Source organism: Crocodylus porosus, unplaced genomic scaffold, assembly GCF_001723895.1.
Source record: "Crocodylus porosus isolate Cpor-Errol unplaced genomic scaffold, CroPor_comp1, whole genome shotgun sequence".
Classification (NCBI taxonomy): domain Eukaryota; kingdom Metazoa; phylum Chordata; order Crocodylia; family Crocodylidae; genus Crocodylus; species Crocodylus porosus.
Window position 1 is genome coordinate 28229442 of NW_017728906.1, and position 21289 is coordinate 28250730.

The 21289-nt window shown below is 38.5% G+C and overlaps 1 protein-coding gene across 2 annotated transcripts in view; it reads left to right on the forward strand.

The window, feature by feature from the left end:
- The window catches only part of NCAM2 (neural cell adhesion molecule 2), a 529363-nt gene that overhangs the window by 478404 nt on the left and 29670 nt on the right, over positions 1-21289 (forward strand). Inside the window, exon 16 of one of the 2 annotated variants that reach the window (XM_019528767.1) lies at positions 10732-11928. The exons of the other annotated variant lie outside the window; for it this stretch is intronic. Coding sequence (XP_019384312.1) covers positions 10732-10838 — 107 coding nt within the window. The 3' untranslated portion in view covers positions 10839-11928. Of the gene's footprint in view, positions 1-10731; positions 11929-21289 lie in introns of those variants that run through there. 2 annotated transcript variants of the gene reach the window in all.

Sequence of the window (21289 nt, forward strand, 5' to 3'; positions counted from 1 at the left end):
CCTGCATCTAATCATCTAGTAATCTGATCATAGAAGGCCACCAAGTTGGTCTGACAGGACCTGCCACTGATGAACCTGTGTTGGTTGCCCCTAAGCATGCAGTCCCCTGCTGGCCCCTCATGGATGTGTGCCAGTATAATGTTCTCAAGCAGCTTGCCTAGGATCAAGGTAAGACTAACTGGCCTATAGTTTCCTCGGTCCTCCTTCCTCCCCTTTTTGAAGATGGGAACCACGTTGGCCCTCTTCCAGTCCTCCGGCACCACACCAGGGCACCACGAGTGCTCATAAAGCTGTGCCAGGGGTCCTGCAATGACCTCGGCCAATTCTCTTAGAACTCTAGGGTGGAGATCATCCAGGCCGGCTGACTTGAATACGTCCAGCCCCTCCAGAAGCTCCCTAACTAGTTCCTCACTAACCTTTGGGTGATACACATTATGTTATCAATTCCCTGCTGAGCTGTTCAGAAGAGGGAGGGAAGAACCCTTCCCTAATTCAAGCATCCTGCCAGAGCCAGGCCACCTCCCCTCCTCAGCTCAGCTTTGTGGAGGGGAAGGGAGGGCTGCTCTAGCACCCTCCCCACCCAGCTTCTAGCCTGAGCCACTGCAGGCATGTGCCTGCATCTCTGGGATATCTGTGCAGTTACAAACTGATCCAACCTAGCCAGACTAACCTGCAAAGATTGAAGCAATTCAGGCTTAGGCTTTTTGAATGTCTATCCGTAGCCTTTAAGAACAACTTACTGTAAGTTATCAGAAATCCAGTTATTGGCATTTATACATGTAAGGAATTAGAGGAAAAAATGGGAAGGATTTTACTGAATTTGGTAAGAATACTGTAAAATCCTATCCAGTTTAGTGGAACCAAGGTTATTTAGTTGAGGTACAGCAGTGGAAGTTTGTTTGGGTCTTTAGGGCCTTGTTACATTATAATTTTAGGCAGTTTCTGGAGCTCTTAACCTTTGAATTGACTGCACATTAACACCTTTTATGTGTTTTAAAGCATTCATTATTCATCTTAAAGTTATGCCATTCCAGGGCATGATTTTTTCTAATCCACCTAATTTTGCCCCTATTCCATTGAAGTGTGGACACTCTCAATAACTATTCCTCTGAAGATGAAATCCTCCAGCACCCCATGATTCAATGCCCCCCCCCCCGAGTTACATCCATGGGGATGCCAGGGTGCAGCAGGGCTGGGCATGGCACCTCATCCCCCACGCATGCCAGGGCAAGTAAGTGCCACAGCTGCAGAGCACCTGGAGGTCACAGTGCCTTTGCCGCCACTCAGACTGGCTCTGCTTCCACCAGGCAGAGTGAGCCAGCCTGAGTGGAGGCAGGAGGTGCTGGGACTCAAACTGACTCACTCTGCCTGGTGGGAGCAGAGCCAGTCCAAACAACTGGAGTAGGTACCGCAGCTGCTAGGTGCTCCAGGGCTATTGGGTTTTCTCTGCCCAGCAGAAGCCACAAGCTGGTCCTAACCCTGCTCACCAAGCCTCTTGTGGCAAGTCACAACTGTACAGGTAAAGGACAGTCAGAGATGGTTTTTCACCTTAAGGCGTAACTGCTCCACTAAGCCAATTAACACTAAACTGATTAACATTTGGGAGGTTTTCAGGGTAAGGTGTGACAAGGTCATTAGTGAGGCTTACTTCCCTCACAATCCAGCTTCTACCTCCAATCCAGCTTCTACAGTTTGAACCTGTAGTGAAAGGATGTACCTTAGAACATCAGTCTTTTTGAAACAGAAACATTGCTCTGTCAGAGTTCAGAATTATAATTTTAGCACATGATCGAAATGGAGGAGAAAGATAAAGCATACCCTTCCCATCAAAGTAAAAGCTCTTACAAATAAAGCAATCAATATTTTTTATGAAATACATAAAAGAGAAACTGATCTCTCAAAAAGTATGACATATTTGGATCTGTTGAAGAGTATGGAATTTTTATCTTAATTCTAATCTGATGCTATTCAGTGCAATGCAATATAACTTTATACATTTACAATTACATGCATTATTTACAATCATTAATGCAAATACTATAAATACTATGGGAACAAAGCTCTGATTTCATTTATAAGACAGTTCTGGTAACCAACATCTAAAAGGAGATGGAACTTTTAAAATTATTTTATAAACATGGTTTATAAGATGTCTTTTCTGTCAGTTGTTTCGTATCACCTCTGTTAGCATTAAGGAGAATTCAGACTGCTGCAACATTTAGCATGTATTCCTCTTGATATGGATAATTATTGCAATTATGATTGTAGGACTAATTAGTTTCCTTGACAACTATTTTTGCAAGGCCTAATGAGGGTGTGAAATTAACATCATATGGAAATTCTGTAGAAGCTTTTTTAAAGGATCTGAATTATTCTGCCAGGAGATGCTAAAACTCTAAACAGCATTCACTATAGCATCTTTGATCCCATCCTCAAAAACACAGCATTGCTGTTCCCATTACAAGAACAGCCAGACCAAAATTCTGAAAGTTGGAGCATGGTCCTTATAAGTTTTTATCTTTTGGCAGGTGATTATTATCTTTGACTTCAATGCATCTACTCACATGTTTAAATCAAATACATTTACAAATGTTAGTACATGGGTGTCTCAAAAATGAATGCCAAAATGGCTGCCCATGCTGTAATTCTGCAACAAAGTGTGGAAACTACACAGCAGCAGGGAACACTGATTGAACAGGGAACACAGCATAGTTGAATGTGCCCATTGTTTATGACTCTGTAGAGAATCCGTGTGGTTCAGTAAATGATTGATGCACACAAAATGTTTTTATTGCAAAATTGCTGTTACTTAAAACCTTGTAGATTCAGAACTGTTGTTTAGTACCTAAAGTTCTGCTACTGCATCTGTTGAGGATTTACTTTTTAGGCAGAGCTGAGCAGCACATCTAGTAGAACTGCTGAGAGCACACCTAACTTGCTTTAGTACCATTGAGTTCAAAGCACAGGAGCCATGGCTTCTTTCATTTGAAAAAAAAGTGTTCAATTTTAATATAATTCCCTGCTGGTTAGAATACCTGCTCAGGAATTAAACTGTGGGCTTTCTACCTATTCTGTAGGAGAAGGTTCATACCATGTCCCAATCCTAAGGTATTGTTACACATTGTAGTTAACATGTGCTAACTCCAGCGAATTTTCATCGGGGTTATAAAGCTAGCCTGTGTTGTGAGGAATCACAAATTAAGAATTAATCACCCTCCATAAAGTGGACTCACCTTCCATAAACTGGACTGAAGTGACCTGCCCCTAGAGGGCTGGCAAGCAGAGGTATAGTAAGTCTGCTCCATGCCTGCCCTGCTTAATGGCTTTCTAGAGCAGTACAGGCTCCAGGATTGGGGTCCTGCTAGCTTCCCTGAGCCCAGATCTAGCCCCTCCACACTGATCAGGACCTTGCCAATCCATTTCCCCTCCCTCCCCAACCCAGATTGGGACCCATTGCCTTGCAGCTCCCCACTATCCTTTGGCAGCTTCTAGGGGCTGGGTTCAACCCAGCAGCAGCAGTGATGGCATCAGGTGTCCCTGCCTGCTACCACAGGAGCCATGGGGGGTGATGGGGAGGAGGAGATTGGGTGGAGAGTGAGCTCCAAGGGATAGAAGGGAAGGGGATGAGCCCCTGGGGGACATGAAGGCAAGTGAACCTCACAGTGCCGGGGAGAGAGAGATGTGTCTTAAGGTATCAGGGGTGTAAATGGACCAGGGGGTGAGTCCCCCATGAGATAGGGGGTTGTAGGGTGAGCCCCAAAAGGCTAGGGCAGGAGGAGTGAGCTACAGGGTATAGGGGAGGTGGGGGAGCCCAGAATGGGAGTAGTGGGGAGAGGGGAGGAAGCCTGGAGACAACATAAGGGGGGGGGATTCTTACCTTTAGGGCTCCCTTGCTGTTGCCTCTCCCTGCTGTCACGTAGTGCAGGATGGTTTGTCCGCTGGGAGCGGTATATCCTTGGCTACTAGATGACCACTCCCAACTCAAATTAGCCTTGGGGAACAGTCTGACATGACTGCAACATGAGCTCCCTAACACTAGCAGAAATTAATCCCCACCTGAAGAGGAATGTCTCTGATCTGAGACAGGCTTAGCTCACCTTTTCCTGCCTTAATGTACAGACACTCCCATTTTAAGAACCCTTAACACGTGTGAACGGTAACCTGTAACAACACCCTTACTATGCTCTGTTTCTACTGGGTTTAGTGAGGGAGTAGGTGTCAGAGGAGCTGATTACACATGCTTGATTCTATAGCTAATCCTCTGTTGGCTTCAGCATCATGTAGAACAACTTCATATGCAGCGCCTCTAGTGTCATAAGCTATAGGACTTCTCAAGGATCCCACAGAAGCTGCCGATTCTTCAGCAGTTGGGGAGATCCAGCTGCCTGCCAGGCACAAAATATCCAGATCACAGCTGAAAGATCTGAGCCAGTACAATTGCAAATCAGAAAACATAAGTAATGTACATTGCAAACCTTGAAAGATAATGCAGGGTTTGCTAATCTTTTTGCAGTCAGGATCTTTTATGTGAGTAACATATATTTCCAATAGTTAGTGGCAGAACATTTATTTAATTAAACCTTTTCCTGACTTATTGTTGTACTGGTTATTGTGGTCATCACATTTTCTACATATCCAATGATTTTTTCACGCTATCTAGCAGTAGTAATATATTGCTATTAAAAAGCCTGTTAGCTAAATGGTAGTGGTATCTTGTGTAAAGGTGATAGATATGTTTTGAAACATAGCTGAATGAGTGGTTTTATACTAACAAGCCACTGTTGCTTTCTTCCTTTATTCTACTCCAATGCAAATCTATTAAGGAAACAATAAAAATCAATCTAGGATAAAAATAACTAGCAGCTCTGTCAGCCTGTTTTTTGTGTGTCATGTTTGTTTGTATTTGTTTTTCTTCTGCTTGCTATGCACTTTTCTTTTCTTTTTAAAGAAAAAGGTTTTTATTTTAAATGTTGCATCCATTAAGGGTCTTTTGTACTAACAGCCAAGAAGAGTCTCTGTGCTGTTCTCATGAAACGAATGACCTTTCCTGTCACAATGTTGAGCATCTTGCTTACTCTTTTGAACAAATGGCTGTCACTTGTACTAAAGCACCTTCACTCATCCTGACCCAAGTCATTTAGTGATGGGTAAAGATGGACAATTTGTTTAATATGTGATATTCTCTGTGATCTTCATGCTTTGCCCTGTAGTAACAAAGATGTCAGTGTTCATCGTGCCATAGAAATATTTTAAATAATCAATATTGACTAAGATGACAGCTTTATGACATCTGAAGGGAATGTACTCAAAGGGAAATCATCTCCAAGGGAATTTACGACAATGAGAAACAAAATCAGGGATCAGATCACAGTCTTTCCATATTGTCAGTACAGGGGGAGCCTGAAATCATGATCCCAGGCTCCCCCTGAACCAGCAGGTTGGATGCCAAACAATCAGCTGATCATTCTCCGGCTCCAGGGACCCGTGAGGCTGTTAAAGCCCCTGTGTAGTTTCCAGAACAGGCTGACAATCAGCGAATCATCAGCAGATCAGAATGGCTCCACGGTTTGAACCCTGAAGCAGTCCAGATCTGAGGTGATCCCTGCCACACTCAGTTTAAGATGTGATGGAAACAGCTTCAAAATTATTATGCATATTTTGTGTATTAACTCTGAAGCTGGTTTCGTGTTTTAATTCTGCAGTTTATTCCCGAATGTGTGGCCAGTTTACACCTTAAGTAGTGATTAACTGTTTAATCACATCTTAAGTGTAACTTCCATCCAGGGGTTGTAATGAAACAGTCTGCTGGATATTGAAGGAACGGGATTCCAGTTAGTCATTCTTAGATACACTGATTCTACTGTGCTGCCAGCAACCAAAACCTAATAAGAATTAATTTCAGCTAGTAATAACTGATAACTGCAGGATGGGCTCAGAAAGCAGACTTGTTAAATGACAGTACACGGAAGTGTGTCATATCAGTAAAAATAGAGAAAAAATATGAAAAGGATAATATTTTTTCTATGGTACTTCCTTTCTGTGGAATTTTGTGAGAGACTACCAGTACCACAAATATTCAAATAAGAATTTAATTAAGGTAAATTATGTACCAGTAGCTCAACTCATTCTACTAGATTACAAGTCTCATGATTCTAGTTAAAGGCTAGTGAGAACTGCCATGATTCTCTAAGTTTTTAGACCTAAGGGCCATTTATACACATGGTTGCACCTCAGCACAGTGCATGCATTTGTATAAATGGCAAAATGCACGTGAGTGCTGAGAAAATGGCAGCACTGCTTTTGAAGATGCTTTTGAAACAAATTGAAGGTGTTTTAGTTCAAAAGCATACCATCGCCATTTTATCAACACTGATGCACATTTTGCCTTTTATACAAATGTATGTAATGCAACGCTGAGCACCGCAACTCACATGCAGAGCAGACACAGTTAATCAAGTCTGCTCCAACATGCTGGATCTCTAGCGCATCGAAGCAGACAAATGTATGTGTACAGTCCCAGACCAGCGGCCAGGATTTCAGTGCCACCTAACAGTCACTGGGTAGGCAGGTTAACCCTTCCCTGCCTGTTCCTCTGGGACAGACAGCCAGGCAGCTACAAGGGAGTGGCAGAGGAGCCATATGCAAGGTGTTGTTTGGTGTCTTTTTTTTTTTAATTACAGACCAATAATTTCATACCTTTCCTGTGCCAAGACTTCCTTTATTCAAACTTTGATGTAAGGCTTGAATTTCTTGGGAGGTTGGTTCTGAGAATTTAGTAATTAGAGGTTATCGCAAAGTAGCTGCACAGTGTCATGTGAACATCTTTGTAGAGGCAAAATAGTCAAGAGTCAGGGTGATATCTACCAGATGGAAAGATTCCCCAGTGCAGCCATGAAGGCTTCTTCTGCCCTGTCAAGTTTGTTTATAGTCAAACCATGAAGAAAGAATGAAATACAATGCATCGTATGCACAGCATTGAAGATACCAATGTTGCATGACTCTCGGGAAATTTTCAAATAGCAATATTGGTGCATCCAAAGCAAAGCAAAGCTGAAGTGTCCAGCCTACTAAGTTATCTTAAATAAGTTACTGATAATTTGATGGGTATTGTCATACCAAAACCAGAAGGCAGGGGAAATGGACTAGTTGTAAGAACTTGTGCCCGATCATTGAATTCATTCTGGAGAACACAGCAAGCAAAAGGTATGCAAAGCATAATCCTAAACAATTTTGACTTTCACAGGAGGGAGCTTCATTTTATTTTCCAGCAGAATCTTCCTTTATTGCATATGAGCAGAAGAGCCACGTTCCACATGGTAGTGACACCTATGAGAGCTAGGTATATTTGAGGAACTATCAGCTTCATGCTATGAGTATATGACACATGACTAGGAATCCAGTCAATAAAGTATGTGTAAAGAAATGCATAACCAAACTGGCAACACATCGATGGTCCCCTCCGAACTCTGAAATAATAACCATAGCCAGTAAAAACCATAGCACACACATTCGTTTTTGCAAAAGAATACTAGAAATGTGTGGTATAAGAACAGTCTCTCATTAAGGAGGGTTGCACATTTTTCTGACTGGAATGGCGTGTTCTCGCTGTAGGGTAGGAATAGTTGTCTTGCTCCATTCCCTGCAAAGACTCTAATGGTTTTTACACTTAGCAGACTAGAAATCACTTACAAACATTGACAGTGGAGCACTTGATGTGAATCAAAAGGAGACACAAACTCATAAACAAGCTCACACTATCATTATTGGCCCGACTCATAGCGAAGGAAAGTAGGACATTTGAAAGACAAGTCAATAAAGGTCTGCATATCATTACCAGGCACACTGCAGTACATTCATCCATAGCATAGCAAAAACAAAAACTAATCAACCAGAGAAAAAAGCTCAAAAAATGAGAAATAACTTTGTGTGAACAGAACTTTTACTTTAGCTAAAGAGAGTTTTCTTTTTTTTTCCCTTGGGAATGGTTAGTTTTTAAGGCTTGCTTATTGTTTGAATGAAAAACAAACTTTAAGAAAAGCAGTGTTGAAATATTTAACCACGGAGTCAATGGACAATACTCTTATTTGTATTATTCATAGTAAGCTATCATATTAAATCTAATTGCAAGTAATATGTTACTTTGAAGTTTTAAGGGACTAGTACAGCACTAAGTTGGAGATAAAGTCATTTCACATATTATTGTGGAATATGTATGGGAGAGAAGTATAAAAATAACTGTCACAAATCAATTAAGCTTCTCAAATATTTGCTAAAAAATTAAACTCTTAAGAACATACCTTAGTTGATTTTCAGGAAAACAAACTGCACCTTTTCAGGCTGGTTTTAATAATACTTCATAAAGACAAATACTGATTTGGAAAGCTCAGATATACATTACTCCTTCAAAAATGCACTGCACATCTATTTTAAGGATAATTTCTTTAAATCTCAAGTAACTGTTTTATTTAGTTATATTTTTGGTCTTTTCAACATGCTATTCAAGTATGTCTGTGAATATTTGAGGGATCCCTACTATTCCTATTTAAAAAATCACACAAGATCAAAGGCAGCATTTCATGTTGTAGGCCAAGTTTGAAAAGCACCGGTAAAACGGTATAAGTGTGAAATCCAGACATGTTTCCTTGAGCAAGTCCTTTTAACTGCTTGTGCCTCAGTTCCCTATCTGTTAAAAGGGCATTATAAGGCTTTCTCACACCCTCTGTCCCTCTTTCTGTTTAGATTGTAAACAGTGGAGGAAGACTCTCTCTCAATGTGTGTTGGTACAGTGCCTGACAAAATGGATCCTGTATTACCTATGGCAGTGGCATATACATTTAAATGATTATTATATTATTATAATCAGGGACTTGCACAATATATATTGAGCTACATTTTTGGGGGGGATGCTCCCTTCTACGTTCACTGTTACCATTACCAGTTCTGAAAAGTCATTATTTTAAGTTAGCTACATTTAAATACCCAGGGCTATTACTCAGTGAGCGCCTCTACATGAGACACTACATCATCATAGCAATGAGCCATGGCAATGAAGCTCATCTTTACAGCAATGTAGCATCAGCTAGCACAAACTGTGATGCTGACACTACTGCACAGTGGTATTGCTCTGCACAGTAGGGTCAGAAACGACTCAAGCTCCATAGGACTGTGCAATAACGGCAGTTACTGTGTAGTCATTTAGTACTTGCTAGAGCAAGTAGACGTGCCCAGTCTGTATACGTTTTTCTACATTTGAATTGTTTTTATTTAAATCCTTTTAGAAAGGTACACTTAACTTGCTAATGTTAGTTAATATTCTTAATCTTAAATGAAGTGTTGTTTTATATTGCTTTCAAGAAATATTACATATGCTTATGGAGGTTCAGATATGTAAGCATATTGTAACTGCTACACGAATTTACAAAATTGGACCTTTGATAGTATTTCCATAAAGAGTGAATATTGAACCTAATATAGTTAGCTGTGTCACCGCATGTGTGCCAAAGAAATATCAATAAATATGAAATATCAATAAATACAATTGAGTATAATTAATGGTGTAATTAATACCCCACGCAGTGTGCTGCCATGTCAGCTGTGGGGAGTTTGTGAGACCTGAACATCTCTGGAGATGGGAAACTTTTCCCACTAACCCATTAGTCCAAAAATCTGTATCATCTGCTAGTTGTCCAGTGACCTATGTAAAGTGAGCTCTGCAATCTCAGTCAAATTCCACGGAAAAAATTGCCCACATTACAAAGCTTAGCCTTCACAGCTGGCATAAGCTGGCACTCTTATCACAGTCTAAATATAAAAGCTGGGTGAACTACTTGCAGCAAGCCATTCATTTGACAAACTGTGATGAGGAACAGTCTATGAACAGGCATTTTTTATAGAATGTGTTCATTTTTCACAATTAATAATTTGACAACTGATATAAGCATACGTATTTTAGCATGTGGACTGGTATTGAATATTGCTTTACATATGAGCTAGAGGTTCTCCTTCTGGATTCCTGATTCAACAAAAGTCTTCATGAATATTCGTAGAATAGATCGTTACTCATATATTTACAGCTTTTTTCTTTTCACAAGCATTCTTCCAAACAGAAAATGAGCTCATTTGAGTTTTCCTGGAAGTTTGTAGAGTCCACTACATAGGATCATCGTCACTAGTTAGAATTGTTTGCATTTTTTCTCTTACAATCATTCCGTTTAGCTTAAAAACTATTTATGAGGCCCCAACTCAGCCAAAGACTCCAGCTTGTTTACTGAGACTGCTGATGTACTTAAAACAAAGTATGCCCATACTTACATGGCTAGATATGGCCCAAGGCAGAGAGAATGCCTATGAAGGTAATTCTTCCAGAACAGTGTTGCCACTGATTACTGGGCAAGTGTGAGAGTTATGAATTGATTCTGTACAAATAAGGTATCATTTGTAAGTTAGAAACTTCAGTGTCCAGTCTGTCTCTCCTGTGACTTCAAACGCACTTCAGTTAAAATATTTTCAGTGTAATTTATTGATCTATAGAGTGATTGTTTTTAAACAGCTGTCTCACGTTGTATAAACAATGCATTAATTATTTTTTCTCTTTTTTTCTTTCTCACTGTCACTTTTTTCCTTTTAATTCTTTCTTTTTTTCAAATATTTTATGAACTTTTCCACTTTTTTTTCTCAAACGTACTTCTCTCTTACACTCCTGATTTTCTGTAACAATCCTCGTCCATGCAGATAGATGCTGCGAAGGCACTAGAGGTGAAAATGGAAGCCAATCCTGGCAGCAGAACACTGCTGTTTTTTCTTTCATTGTAACCATAAGTCTTTTGTGCATGTTTTGATGTTGTTCTTGTGACAACCTGTATGTTTTCTTCTTTTACCTGGGAATTTTATGATTAAGGTAAATACAGACCTGGATAAAAAGTGGACTTTTCTGGAACTCTCTTGACATAGTCAATAATAATTGCTATCATAGAAAAGTACTTATCAATTAATGCATGGAAAATTCTCACAAGTAGCATTCTTCAGTATGGAAACCCTATAAGATTTCAGAGGAATACAAATTGATTAAGACTGACCATGTAACATAATGTAGAGAAACATGATTTATTTTATTCAGTTTTTCACTAGTCTATTTTGTGCATAGACATGTGTATGTTATTGTGGATGCTGTTGGTTTCCTTGCTTGACTTTTATCTGTCTTTCACGGGAACATTTTTTCTGTATTAATCCTCCTACACATTATGATGTCTTTATTTGACATATTTATGTATTGCTTGCCCTACTAAATGATTGCTTCATCAGTCCTTTTGCAAAATGTTTAAATGAAAAATTGCATTACATAATGCAAATTAATCTAATTTACTTTCTTTGTTCCTCTCTATCAATATTCCTCTATGTATGTGATAGGACCCTCAGAGTAATATCCTAAGAGGTCCCTTGGGTCTACTTCTTGAAAATGAAAAGCTACCATTCTTAACCATTATTTCTATACCATAGTGTTAGTCTTGAAAGACAAGTAATGCAGGGTTATTTATCCTGTATTTTAAAAGAACGGGAAACTAGATATGATTTGGCATGCTTAAAAAGTGGACATTAATGCTACAATCAACTACACGTGGCGGAGCTTTTATTTTCCTTATTGACATGCATTCACTTTAGTTGGGATGCGCATGGACATAATTTTACACCCATATTATATTTATTGGTATTGCAGCTTCGGGGACTAAGTGCATGTAAAGCATAATCCTATTACAAGTAAACTAATCTGGGAGAGAACTGAGGGAGAGCTAAGATTTAGTTTACGACGTTTTCCTCAAAGAAAAAAGTCCTGTGAAATCCTGTGATTTTAAAATACTATATGTTCTCACAACAGAACACAGAGATTGAGAAGAATAGCACAGTATGTTGAAATATTTTCCTTTATTGTTTTTGTACCATACTTTTTATATTTTTTTTACAAAAGCAATTTTACTTTGTCAAATCTCAATATTATTACTAAAGAAAACCTGAGCATCTTCATCAGCAGTGTTTCCATATTGTTAAAAAACATCAATTTGTTCCTGAAGGTTTTTTTACTTGTAATTACCATGAATTGTCTTTTATCATATGCTGCCAATGGCAATGTAAATTTAGAAAACTGACTGATCTCACGCACAAGAGGCTATCTGTTCCTTTTTCCCAAATTGCACCAGTCTAACTCCTAGTGCTTGCTTCAAGAGGAAGGAAAACATTTATATCTTTTAATTAAAATATCTACCACAACAAAGAATATTCAAGGCCAATCTAGCAAGCTCCTTGCTTGAAATATTGAACCCTATCTAAGTCAAAGAAAGACAAAATGCCTGCTGAATTCATTGGCCAAAATTTCATCCTTGACACTTATTTATTATCGTATAACGTCACTTTTATGCCACTCCAATTCAATTAATCTGAATTTAGTTATAGAAGCATAACACTAGTATGACAGAATGGAAACTCACAAGTGCTTTTCAAGATAATTAGTCATTGTAATTAAACATTTGGGGCCAAATTCAGCAAGTCACTTAAGTGAGTAAATAATTTCAGCCCATGAAAAATCCCATTTCTATATAACAAAGCACCCAACTATATACTTGATTTCAATGACACTAGTCAACTTTTTAAAATTTAAGACATGCTTAAGTTTTGTGCTGTTCTGGAACCCAAGCTGAGAAGTGACTACAGAACCTAGACTTTAAAAAAGTAGTTGAGATTTCTTAGAAAATGTTCTGTGCATGTGCAGCAGTGTGGTTAGGAGTGCCACCTTGTTCTAAAACTCTGTTTTAAGTTGTTTATAACTTTTGCCAAATACTAATAGCTCACACCAATATTTACATACTGGTGTATTGTCTTAGGCTGACCTTTTTAGGAAGGTTTCAGCTACTTGTAGCCATCTCTAAAAACAAGATTCAAACCAAATACATAATTTTGTCTATGATGAAAAGATATATCCATACAAACTGTCCAGAATATTCTAGCACTTCCATGTTTTCATGCAGGTACTTGAAATTTGCCATATGGGTTGCTTTTGTGTTATAAATGTGCCTTTAAGTTTTTTAAATGAAAAATTGCCCAATTTGAAAATCACTGTTTTTACATATAAGCTCAATAGATACTTAGGCTTCTTACAGATGCGGGGGCGGGGAACAAAAAACCAATGCTTTACTTTCAGCTCGGTGCGCCCCCATGCCTAACATAGCATATGCCAGGAAGAGGCATCGTGTCAGTTTGATCCGGCTCGCTCAGTGTCTGTACAGATTGTGAGCTTCAGCAGGGATTTTTAATGTTTTATCTAACAGCTGATTCAATCAACTATTAAATAAAAGTGCTAAAAAACGTCTCTGAGGCATGTAATCTATACAGATGCTGGGAGCTGGGTCAAGCTAATGCACTTTCTCTTCCAGTAAAGCTCTGTTTGCTTTGGGGTTTTTTTCACGTCTGTCAGCGGCCTTATTGAAAGTGTTACCTAAATTTAACTGTTCTGACCTTCCTCCAACTCAGGGATACATGTTCCGACCAGGACTTGCCCTTAAGAGGACTCTTCTGGCTGCCAGTGTGCCATACAGAAACCTCTTTCATGCTCTTATTCCTTTCTCTGTCAGGGCCTAGCCAATATACAGGGGGAAAGAAAATGACTGGCATGCACAGGGGGCAAGAAATGGACAAGACCAGGTTGTCCTGTTCAACAAGTAGATTGTTCCTTAGTACTGGATGGAAAAGAGGGAGGGGCTAAAGGACTGGGAGATGCTGAGCATGGAGACTTAGAATAGTAGATGGAAGGGAACAGGTGGTCCAGGGGACTTGAAGCCCCTTTTTGGGCTTCTGAAGACTCAGATTTCATGAAGGTTCCAGGTAAAGAGGAGATTAGGTCTGGTTCAGGAAATATGAAGCAAAGTGCCTTCAGTGAGACAAGATCAGGAAGTCTATTTGAAGGAGATTGAGTCTGAGAATCAGGAGTAGAATGGTCAGACTTGGTAGGAAACAAGGGTAGAATAGCAGAGAAAAATCTGTGATGCCTGAGATTCAGCCATACTCTGATATCAGCAAGCAGTTGTGAAATGCACTGACAAAATATATTTTATTCCCTTTAATAACTAGTCTATATAGAGGGAAAATAGGTTTTAATCTGCCAAATGGAAATGATCTGTTATGTAACTGGGGTGCTGGAAATAGCATTTCTAGAGCATTCAGATGACAGTGATAAGCACCACATACAAGTCCATGAAGACATTCATACTTCTGTTTTTTTATGGCAGAGTTTGAATAATGTGCAATAAGTAAGGTTTGGGGCCACATACTAAATGACACGGAAACATCAAAAAGCTGCTTATTCATTGAGCATTATCCGCCTTGCTTATGGATGTGGCAAGGGTCCCATAGAAAAATAATATGGGATCATGGAATAATAAATGAGGAATCTGAATTAACTTTTCACAGACAACCTTAGTTTTGATATGTTTTTAGTTTTGCTGTGCTTGTCTTGCAAACTTAATATTATTTAATACAACATTTGGGGCATAAAATAACTTAAGTGTTCTTTGTTTTTCCATTTATAAAATGATACAAACACTATCTAAAAGCATGTGTATAAAAGTTTCTAAAGAGTTTACCTACTGCTGCTCCTCATTTGCTGTGCTTTTGTGTTGATGACATTGTTATCATAGCAAATATGTCTGATATTGCAGACAGGCAGCTACAAAATGAGGTGTAGTCTGATGATCTCAGCTGCTTAGACTCGCTGCAGAAACAGTGAAAACTGTAATAGAACCTAAATTTGTGGCTTAAGAGACAATTTCATTAGTGTCTCTTATCAATCCCTGAGGTAGCACATTGTTATATACCCATGGGGAATGAGATAATGGATCAGCTTTCTGTAATTTTAACTTCTCCCCCTGGTATTGGGACCAGCTGGAGACTAGATCAGTCCTTTGGTTAAGTTAGTGAAATCTCATATTTATTCTAAGTTGCATCTTGTTGCTGAATATTAAGTGTAACAGCAGGCAACCAACTCCTTTTCTTAGCCCATATTCTCTACAGCAGGAGCTAAGGGTGCTTCATTTGGAACAGGGATCTGACCCATTAAAATGATGTGGTCTTTAAACCATTGAAAGTAAAAGAACAATTAGGACCCAATAAGCACATCTACATGTTCATTAATGCATTTTAGTTACTGCGCATTAAGTTTAGTACTTGCTTAACTGCGTACTAAATCATGCACAGGAACTTGTGCTACTGTACAGTAGTGTCGGTGCACAGGATTTTAGTGATGCTTACTATGCAGTAGCCTAATACTACAGTTTAGTAGCATATTAATGTGGTTTTTGCCTGGCACACTACTGCATAGTTAGTGTCTCATGTAGACACACCCAGTTTGTCCTTGGGCTGTCTTTCAGACTGTCACACATTTCCAGACATTAGTACCTAATATATAGATGTAGTCATTGATCATTAAAGTATTAGGAAGAGAGCATTCTTGTACAGTTTGTTTTAATATTATGCTTTCTCACAGGAAGGAGCAGGGAAGAAGGAGAGGATTCAATGTAAATCAAATTATAGTTGGTAGAGCTACACTTAACAGCTTCCACTCTGCAGCTTATGCCATATTAAAGTGATAAATATATCTTCACAAACTTAATTTAGTACTCTGCCGTCAGCAGGGCTTAAATGTTAAATAAGCGAGTGTGTTCTTTAAATGATGAAATTATAAAAAAAGATTCTTAGCTTTTATGATTGCCAATATAATGTGTTTCCTTTTTTGCAGTATTGTCATGTTTTTTTTAGATGCTTATATTCATCCTCTTATACTTTTGCAGTCCCCAAAATATACTGCTACTGAACTTGAGCCTTGAATCCTGATTGCTGGTGCAGAAAACTTTTAAAAGTACATACTTGAAAGTGTCCATATCATGATATAAATCAAAACAGCAATATTTTTAATATATTTTTTCATTCCAGTTTGCCTGTGGTTGAAAGGGTTTTTTTTTCAAAGTCTTCCTCAAAGAGGTTATCTTTTTTGCTACCTGAATTAGGAACAAGTTCCAAAAATGAACAAATTAATTATCAGTGCTTTGCACAATAAAAATACAAGTCAGAATACCATTCTTTATTTTTAATGCTTAGAACATAAAACACTATGTTAAAAGAAGATAAGCATTTATAAATGACTACATTATAATAACCAGATAAATTTCATGTATGTCCATTTGTCTTTTATATTTGTATTTGTGTTGATGTTTATACAATAGACGTACCAAAAATTCCATGTCTAGCTAAATAAAAACAAATTTCAGAGTTGTGATATAATTAGGAAGCTGAACACACTGAAGTAAGAAACTAAATGAAGCTGTTTTCATATGTTTAACAGCAGTATGACCTTTACAGCATTTTAACTAAAGGAATAATAATATGCAAATAATCAAATTTAGGGTGTGATTATTTCTGGAACTAGTTCAGATTCATGATCCTGTCACCAACTTCCTCCATTCAACAGTCCATAAAAAAGACATTTGACTGTAAAATTGAAACTAGCTAAGAGAAGATCTAACAATCTTAATTAATAAGCAAGAACAGGGCACCACAAAGTAAATGGCCATATACATTAGATGTCTCTAATCCTCTGTTCATGATCTAGATTGGCTGAAAATATTGCATTTTTCGGACCTCTGAGTGGTTGGAGCCTATTTAATTCTTGGGATCCACTTAAAATAGATTACCAGAAGATAATAGCGTACAGCACTTCTCATGACAGTTGTTTATTGCTTTGTTGCTGTTTGCTGTGCTTACCATGATGTCCTTACAATCCAAAAGCTGGTGTTAGACACCTGTTCTTCTAGTATATTGCATTGTGGGGAACACTTAATGGATATTTATTTCTTAACCAAATGTGAAATACTTACACTAAGGCTGTCTCTTCCAAACTGCTCCCTTGGGATTTAGATGTTTTACTTAGGCCTTTGGGAAAATGTCACTTTCCGCTAAAATTTCACAGACCTGGACCATTTTCTGAAGTTAGTCTCCTATGACCTTTCTTTCAAAACATAGACTCCTTGCTCCAGTGGCTCTTTGTATATTTTATCCAATGACTCTTTAATGAAAAATACATCAGTGGACCTGGGAGTAGGGACTGGAAACTAAGTCTTCCCTTTCCAGGTGAGTGACACTTGACTGTAAGGTTAGAGTTATGCTCCTTCATACTCTTTCACTCTGACCCAATAAACCTTGAACTATTTCATGCAACAAGACAGATTCAGACCATCATTTCTATCATGCATGCCAGCCTTTAAGATGGTTTGACATCTAGTTTTGTACTTTAAGTCAAGTGAGATTCATTTTGTTTTGTTTTACCAGCCCAGTTCCTATGCATCCTTTCTCTAAAAGCCACTCTATACTCAACATTTACTCTACAAAGGGTGCATTTACATGTGTGCTTTACTGTGGAGTTGACTAAGCTCCACAGTAAAGTGTTACTGTCTACGTATGCAGCGTTATTGGGCTGCAGTAAACTAAGTAACTCCATTGTAGGATAGTACTGCCTGACATGAGTACTATCCTATGGCAGAGTTATTTGGTGCACCTCAGCACTAGGGGTGTGCAAAGTGGGCTTTATTTGATTCAGATTTGGATTCGACCTGAATCAGAGACAATGATTCAATTCGTTGATTCAAATCACTGTCACTAATTCGATTTAGCTGAATCCGAATCTGAAAATTCCATGCTGACTCAGAGAATCAGCGATTCAGCCATAGACACAGCTTTAAATGTTTTTTCTGCATACCTCAAGGCACCAGCACGGCTTGTTAACACTGCAGTGCTGGAGCAGATGAAGCATCCCACAGGAGTGCAGTGGGGGGCCCTCCATATGCTCAGCAGTGAACCCGGAAGTGGTTCCGGTCCACTTCTGGGTCCACCAGGGAGCAAATGGGGTGGGGAGCACACTCCCCTGGCTCGGTGATAGGCCATGGGGGGACCCTGGGTGCCCACCCAGACCCAGGAGGCACCAGTCACCAAGCCAGGGAGGCACCAAGCAAGGGGGGAGGGCTCTTCATGCTCCATGATGGACCAGAAGTGCTTCTGGTCCACTTCTGGGTCTGCTGCCAAGAATGCTGGGGAGCCCCCCACACTTCTGTTGGACACCCCATGCACCCTACCATTGTAGCATTCACAAGCCACCTGCTACCTAGAGGTATGTAAACAAAAAAAAACATATAAAACTGTGTCTATGTCCAAATCTTTCCACATCCAAATTGATTTGGAGGATTCTGATTCAATTCCAAGAGATAAATGGTCCTCTGATTCAATTTGGATTCAGAGATTCAGCTACCAAATCAGTCCAAATCTCCACTGAATCAAATTGGGGACCAAAACTTCACACAGCCATACTCAACACGTGTAGACTGTGACTGAGGCTAGGTGGGGCTGTCCCCCAGCTAGCCCTGCACTGTAGCACCTTTGTGCCCCAGCTAGCCCCTCTGCAGCACACTGAGCTGGGGCAGAGCAGCTCTGGGCTGGCATGCTGATCCCCCAGGCTCCCTGCCAGGCAGGGCTGCTCTGACATGGCTCAACATGCTGTGGTCCTGGCGCATGTGTAAACACTGCATCTGGGAGCAATAAACTCTGATGCAAATTATGTCAGAGTTTATTCAGCTGCACTAATAGCATGTGTAGATGCACCCTGAGAGCTGTAGCGAGATACTGAGATCATCTTATGAGATGGTAGCCTGCACCATGGTTAGCTATTAAGACTGTGATCCCAAATAGCATGAAATGAGACCAATCATGCCTTTAGCTCCTAATAAATATCTAAGAAGTTAGGATAATGTGACCTCTAATTACTTGGTTCTCACACCTGAAAATACATAATGGTACCTATCCAAATATTCACTAGATGTATATTTTATTTTTTAAATACTAGTGATAAAAGCATATGTCAGAAAATTATGATCCTTGGAAGCCAAAAGTTCAGCTTTGGAAAATCTGCATATTTTCCAGGATTTATCTCTTTATAAATGGTAGCTCTGAAGACATATATCATTAAGGTATAGTTGTTTCATAATTTTTGTAGGCGCGCACAGTTCATTGATATGGAATACCTCCTGTGTATGAGATCTGTGCAGTGGCCTATTTCACCTTTTTGGCAGTCACTGTACTGGTCTGAGGGCAATTATTCCTCCAGAGAAATGTTCCTTTCTTTAACACTGTAGTCTCTTAATAATTGGTTTTCCATTTCTATTAAGTAGTTAAAATATTTATGACTTCCAATCTTACCCATCTGTGACAACTAGTAGAAAATCTAATCACGTAGAAGAGACTATACTGTGATGTAGATGCCTCTCTATAGTGTCATAGAGAAAAATATTACACATACTTAATGAAATACAGACTAATAATGATACATGAAATTAAATATAACTGTTAATCATTAAAGGCTGAACGCATACTGTTCTGAATTAATCTGGATTAAGTAGATAGGAGTTTAACATATGATAGGATATGTTTTATATAAATTAACAAACAAAAATGTGTAAGGTTTAGGGTGCACCTTTGAGGGTACTAATTTACTATTTGCATGTTATATATAGTACTTGAATTCATTAGGTAATTTAATGTTTGAGAAGTTAACACATGAATAGCGTGCATTTTATAAATCTATGTAGTAAACATAAATAGATTATGAACTAGCATCTGTCATGAAATATTTTCTGAAAACATCTAACCCAATTATTAAAAAGTGTGCGTGTCAGAGGAGCAAGAGCATCAGGCTCCAATTTGCAAATACTAACACCTGAGTTTAACTTTCAGCATCTGAGTCATCCATCTCATGAAAGTCAATGGAACTACTTATGTACTTATATTTAAGCATTTGTGTGTTTGTAGGGATCTGAGTAATTAAGTATAATTATTTTTAAGTCACTGAGTTTAAACCATGTTGCTACTATCACTCAGTTTTTGCACCTTTATTTTATATAATCCTGAAAAATTATAGCAGACATTTTTGCCATTATGGGCACACCATATTTTATTATATTAACTTTAATAGTATTTAATATTTATTTTAAAAATCTAAAACTTTTCTCCATGGAAAAACAACTATTTTCAGAAATCATATTATTCCATATATATTTTTATTAGGCTACACGTTCATTGAAGTGTAGCACAAGCAGAGCAAATCTGATCCATTGTATATTTCCAGTACTATTAAAATGTCACATACACTATGTACTCAGTCTGCTTCTGTGTAAAATACTGTAAGGACTATCATTTCTGTAAAATTCCATTTTCAAAAAAAAAAGATAACAGCAAAGTTTCTGGGTTTCAAATAATAGTAATACTTTGTGAAACATTAACTTTTAATTTCTTTTCTCCATCCCATTTGTGTTTCACTGACATTCTGCCCCTTTGGCTTTTCTTATGCATGCAGTACTACTGCCATCTCTCAGTTCTTTCCCTGAAAAATGTGTGCCTAGTGCAAATGTAATGACCCTCAACATCTTTCCAAACGTACTGTCAAGAAATGTATGTAACGTTATGCATGTTTTTCATTTGTTGTTCAAAGTCCTTTTTATTTTATGCAGCCTTTGTCTTCATTTTTGTAATAAAGAAAACTGACTTAAAGCTTCCTTATCTGTATTTTCTTTATTACTGATGAACCCTCTTGTCCTTGTCTTGTATTTCCTTTATACATCACAATTAGCCAAATAGAATTTTGACCTTTACATACATTTTTTTTATTTTAATGGTTAATGGCAATATTTGATCCCCATAGTGAATATCTTTTTAAGAGAAAATTCCATTTCCACCATTTTTATCTTCTGCTTAGTGGTGGTTACTACATTACTCCACTTGAAGGGGAAATATGTAATTACCACACTGCTTTTCCTTGATGTATGTGTAGTGGCTCTAGAAATGCATGGAATTATATGTCTTTTAGGGCCTGTCTACACACAAATTGTATCATTTGTACGGACCTACTTAATTTGCAATTTCATGGATTTTTCAGAAACTGTAAAGCAGTCAGGCAATTTAATAGGGAGGCATATAGTGAAGAAATTAATTCTGCTTGCTTTTCTCTTCCTTCTGATGCATCCAATAGGAGAGCTTCATCAAGGAAGACACCACAGCTTCTCACAGAACTCCCAACTTCTGCGACTTCAGGAAGGTCATCTGAAAATATGTTCCTATGGCTATTTAAAAATCTTCACTTTTAATTGTGATAGGCTGCAACTCCAGAGGCACACTTTCAATTCATATTCAACATACTTTCTTGTTAACACTG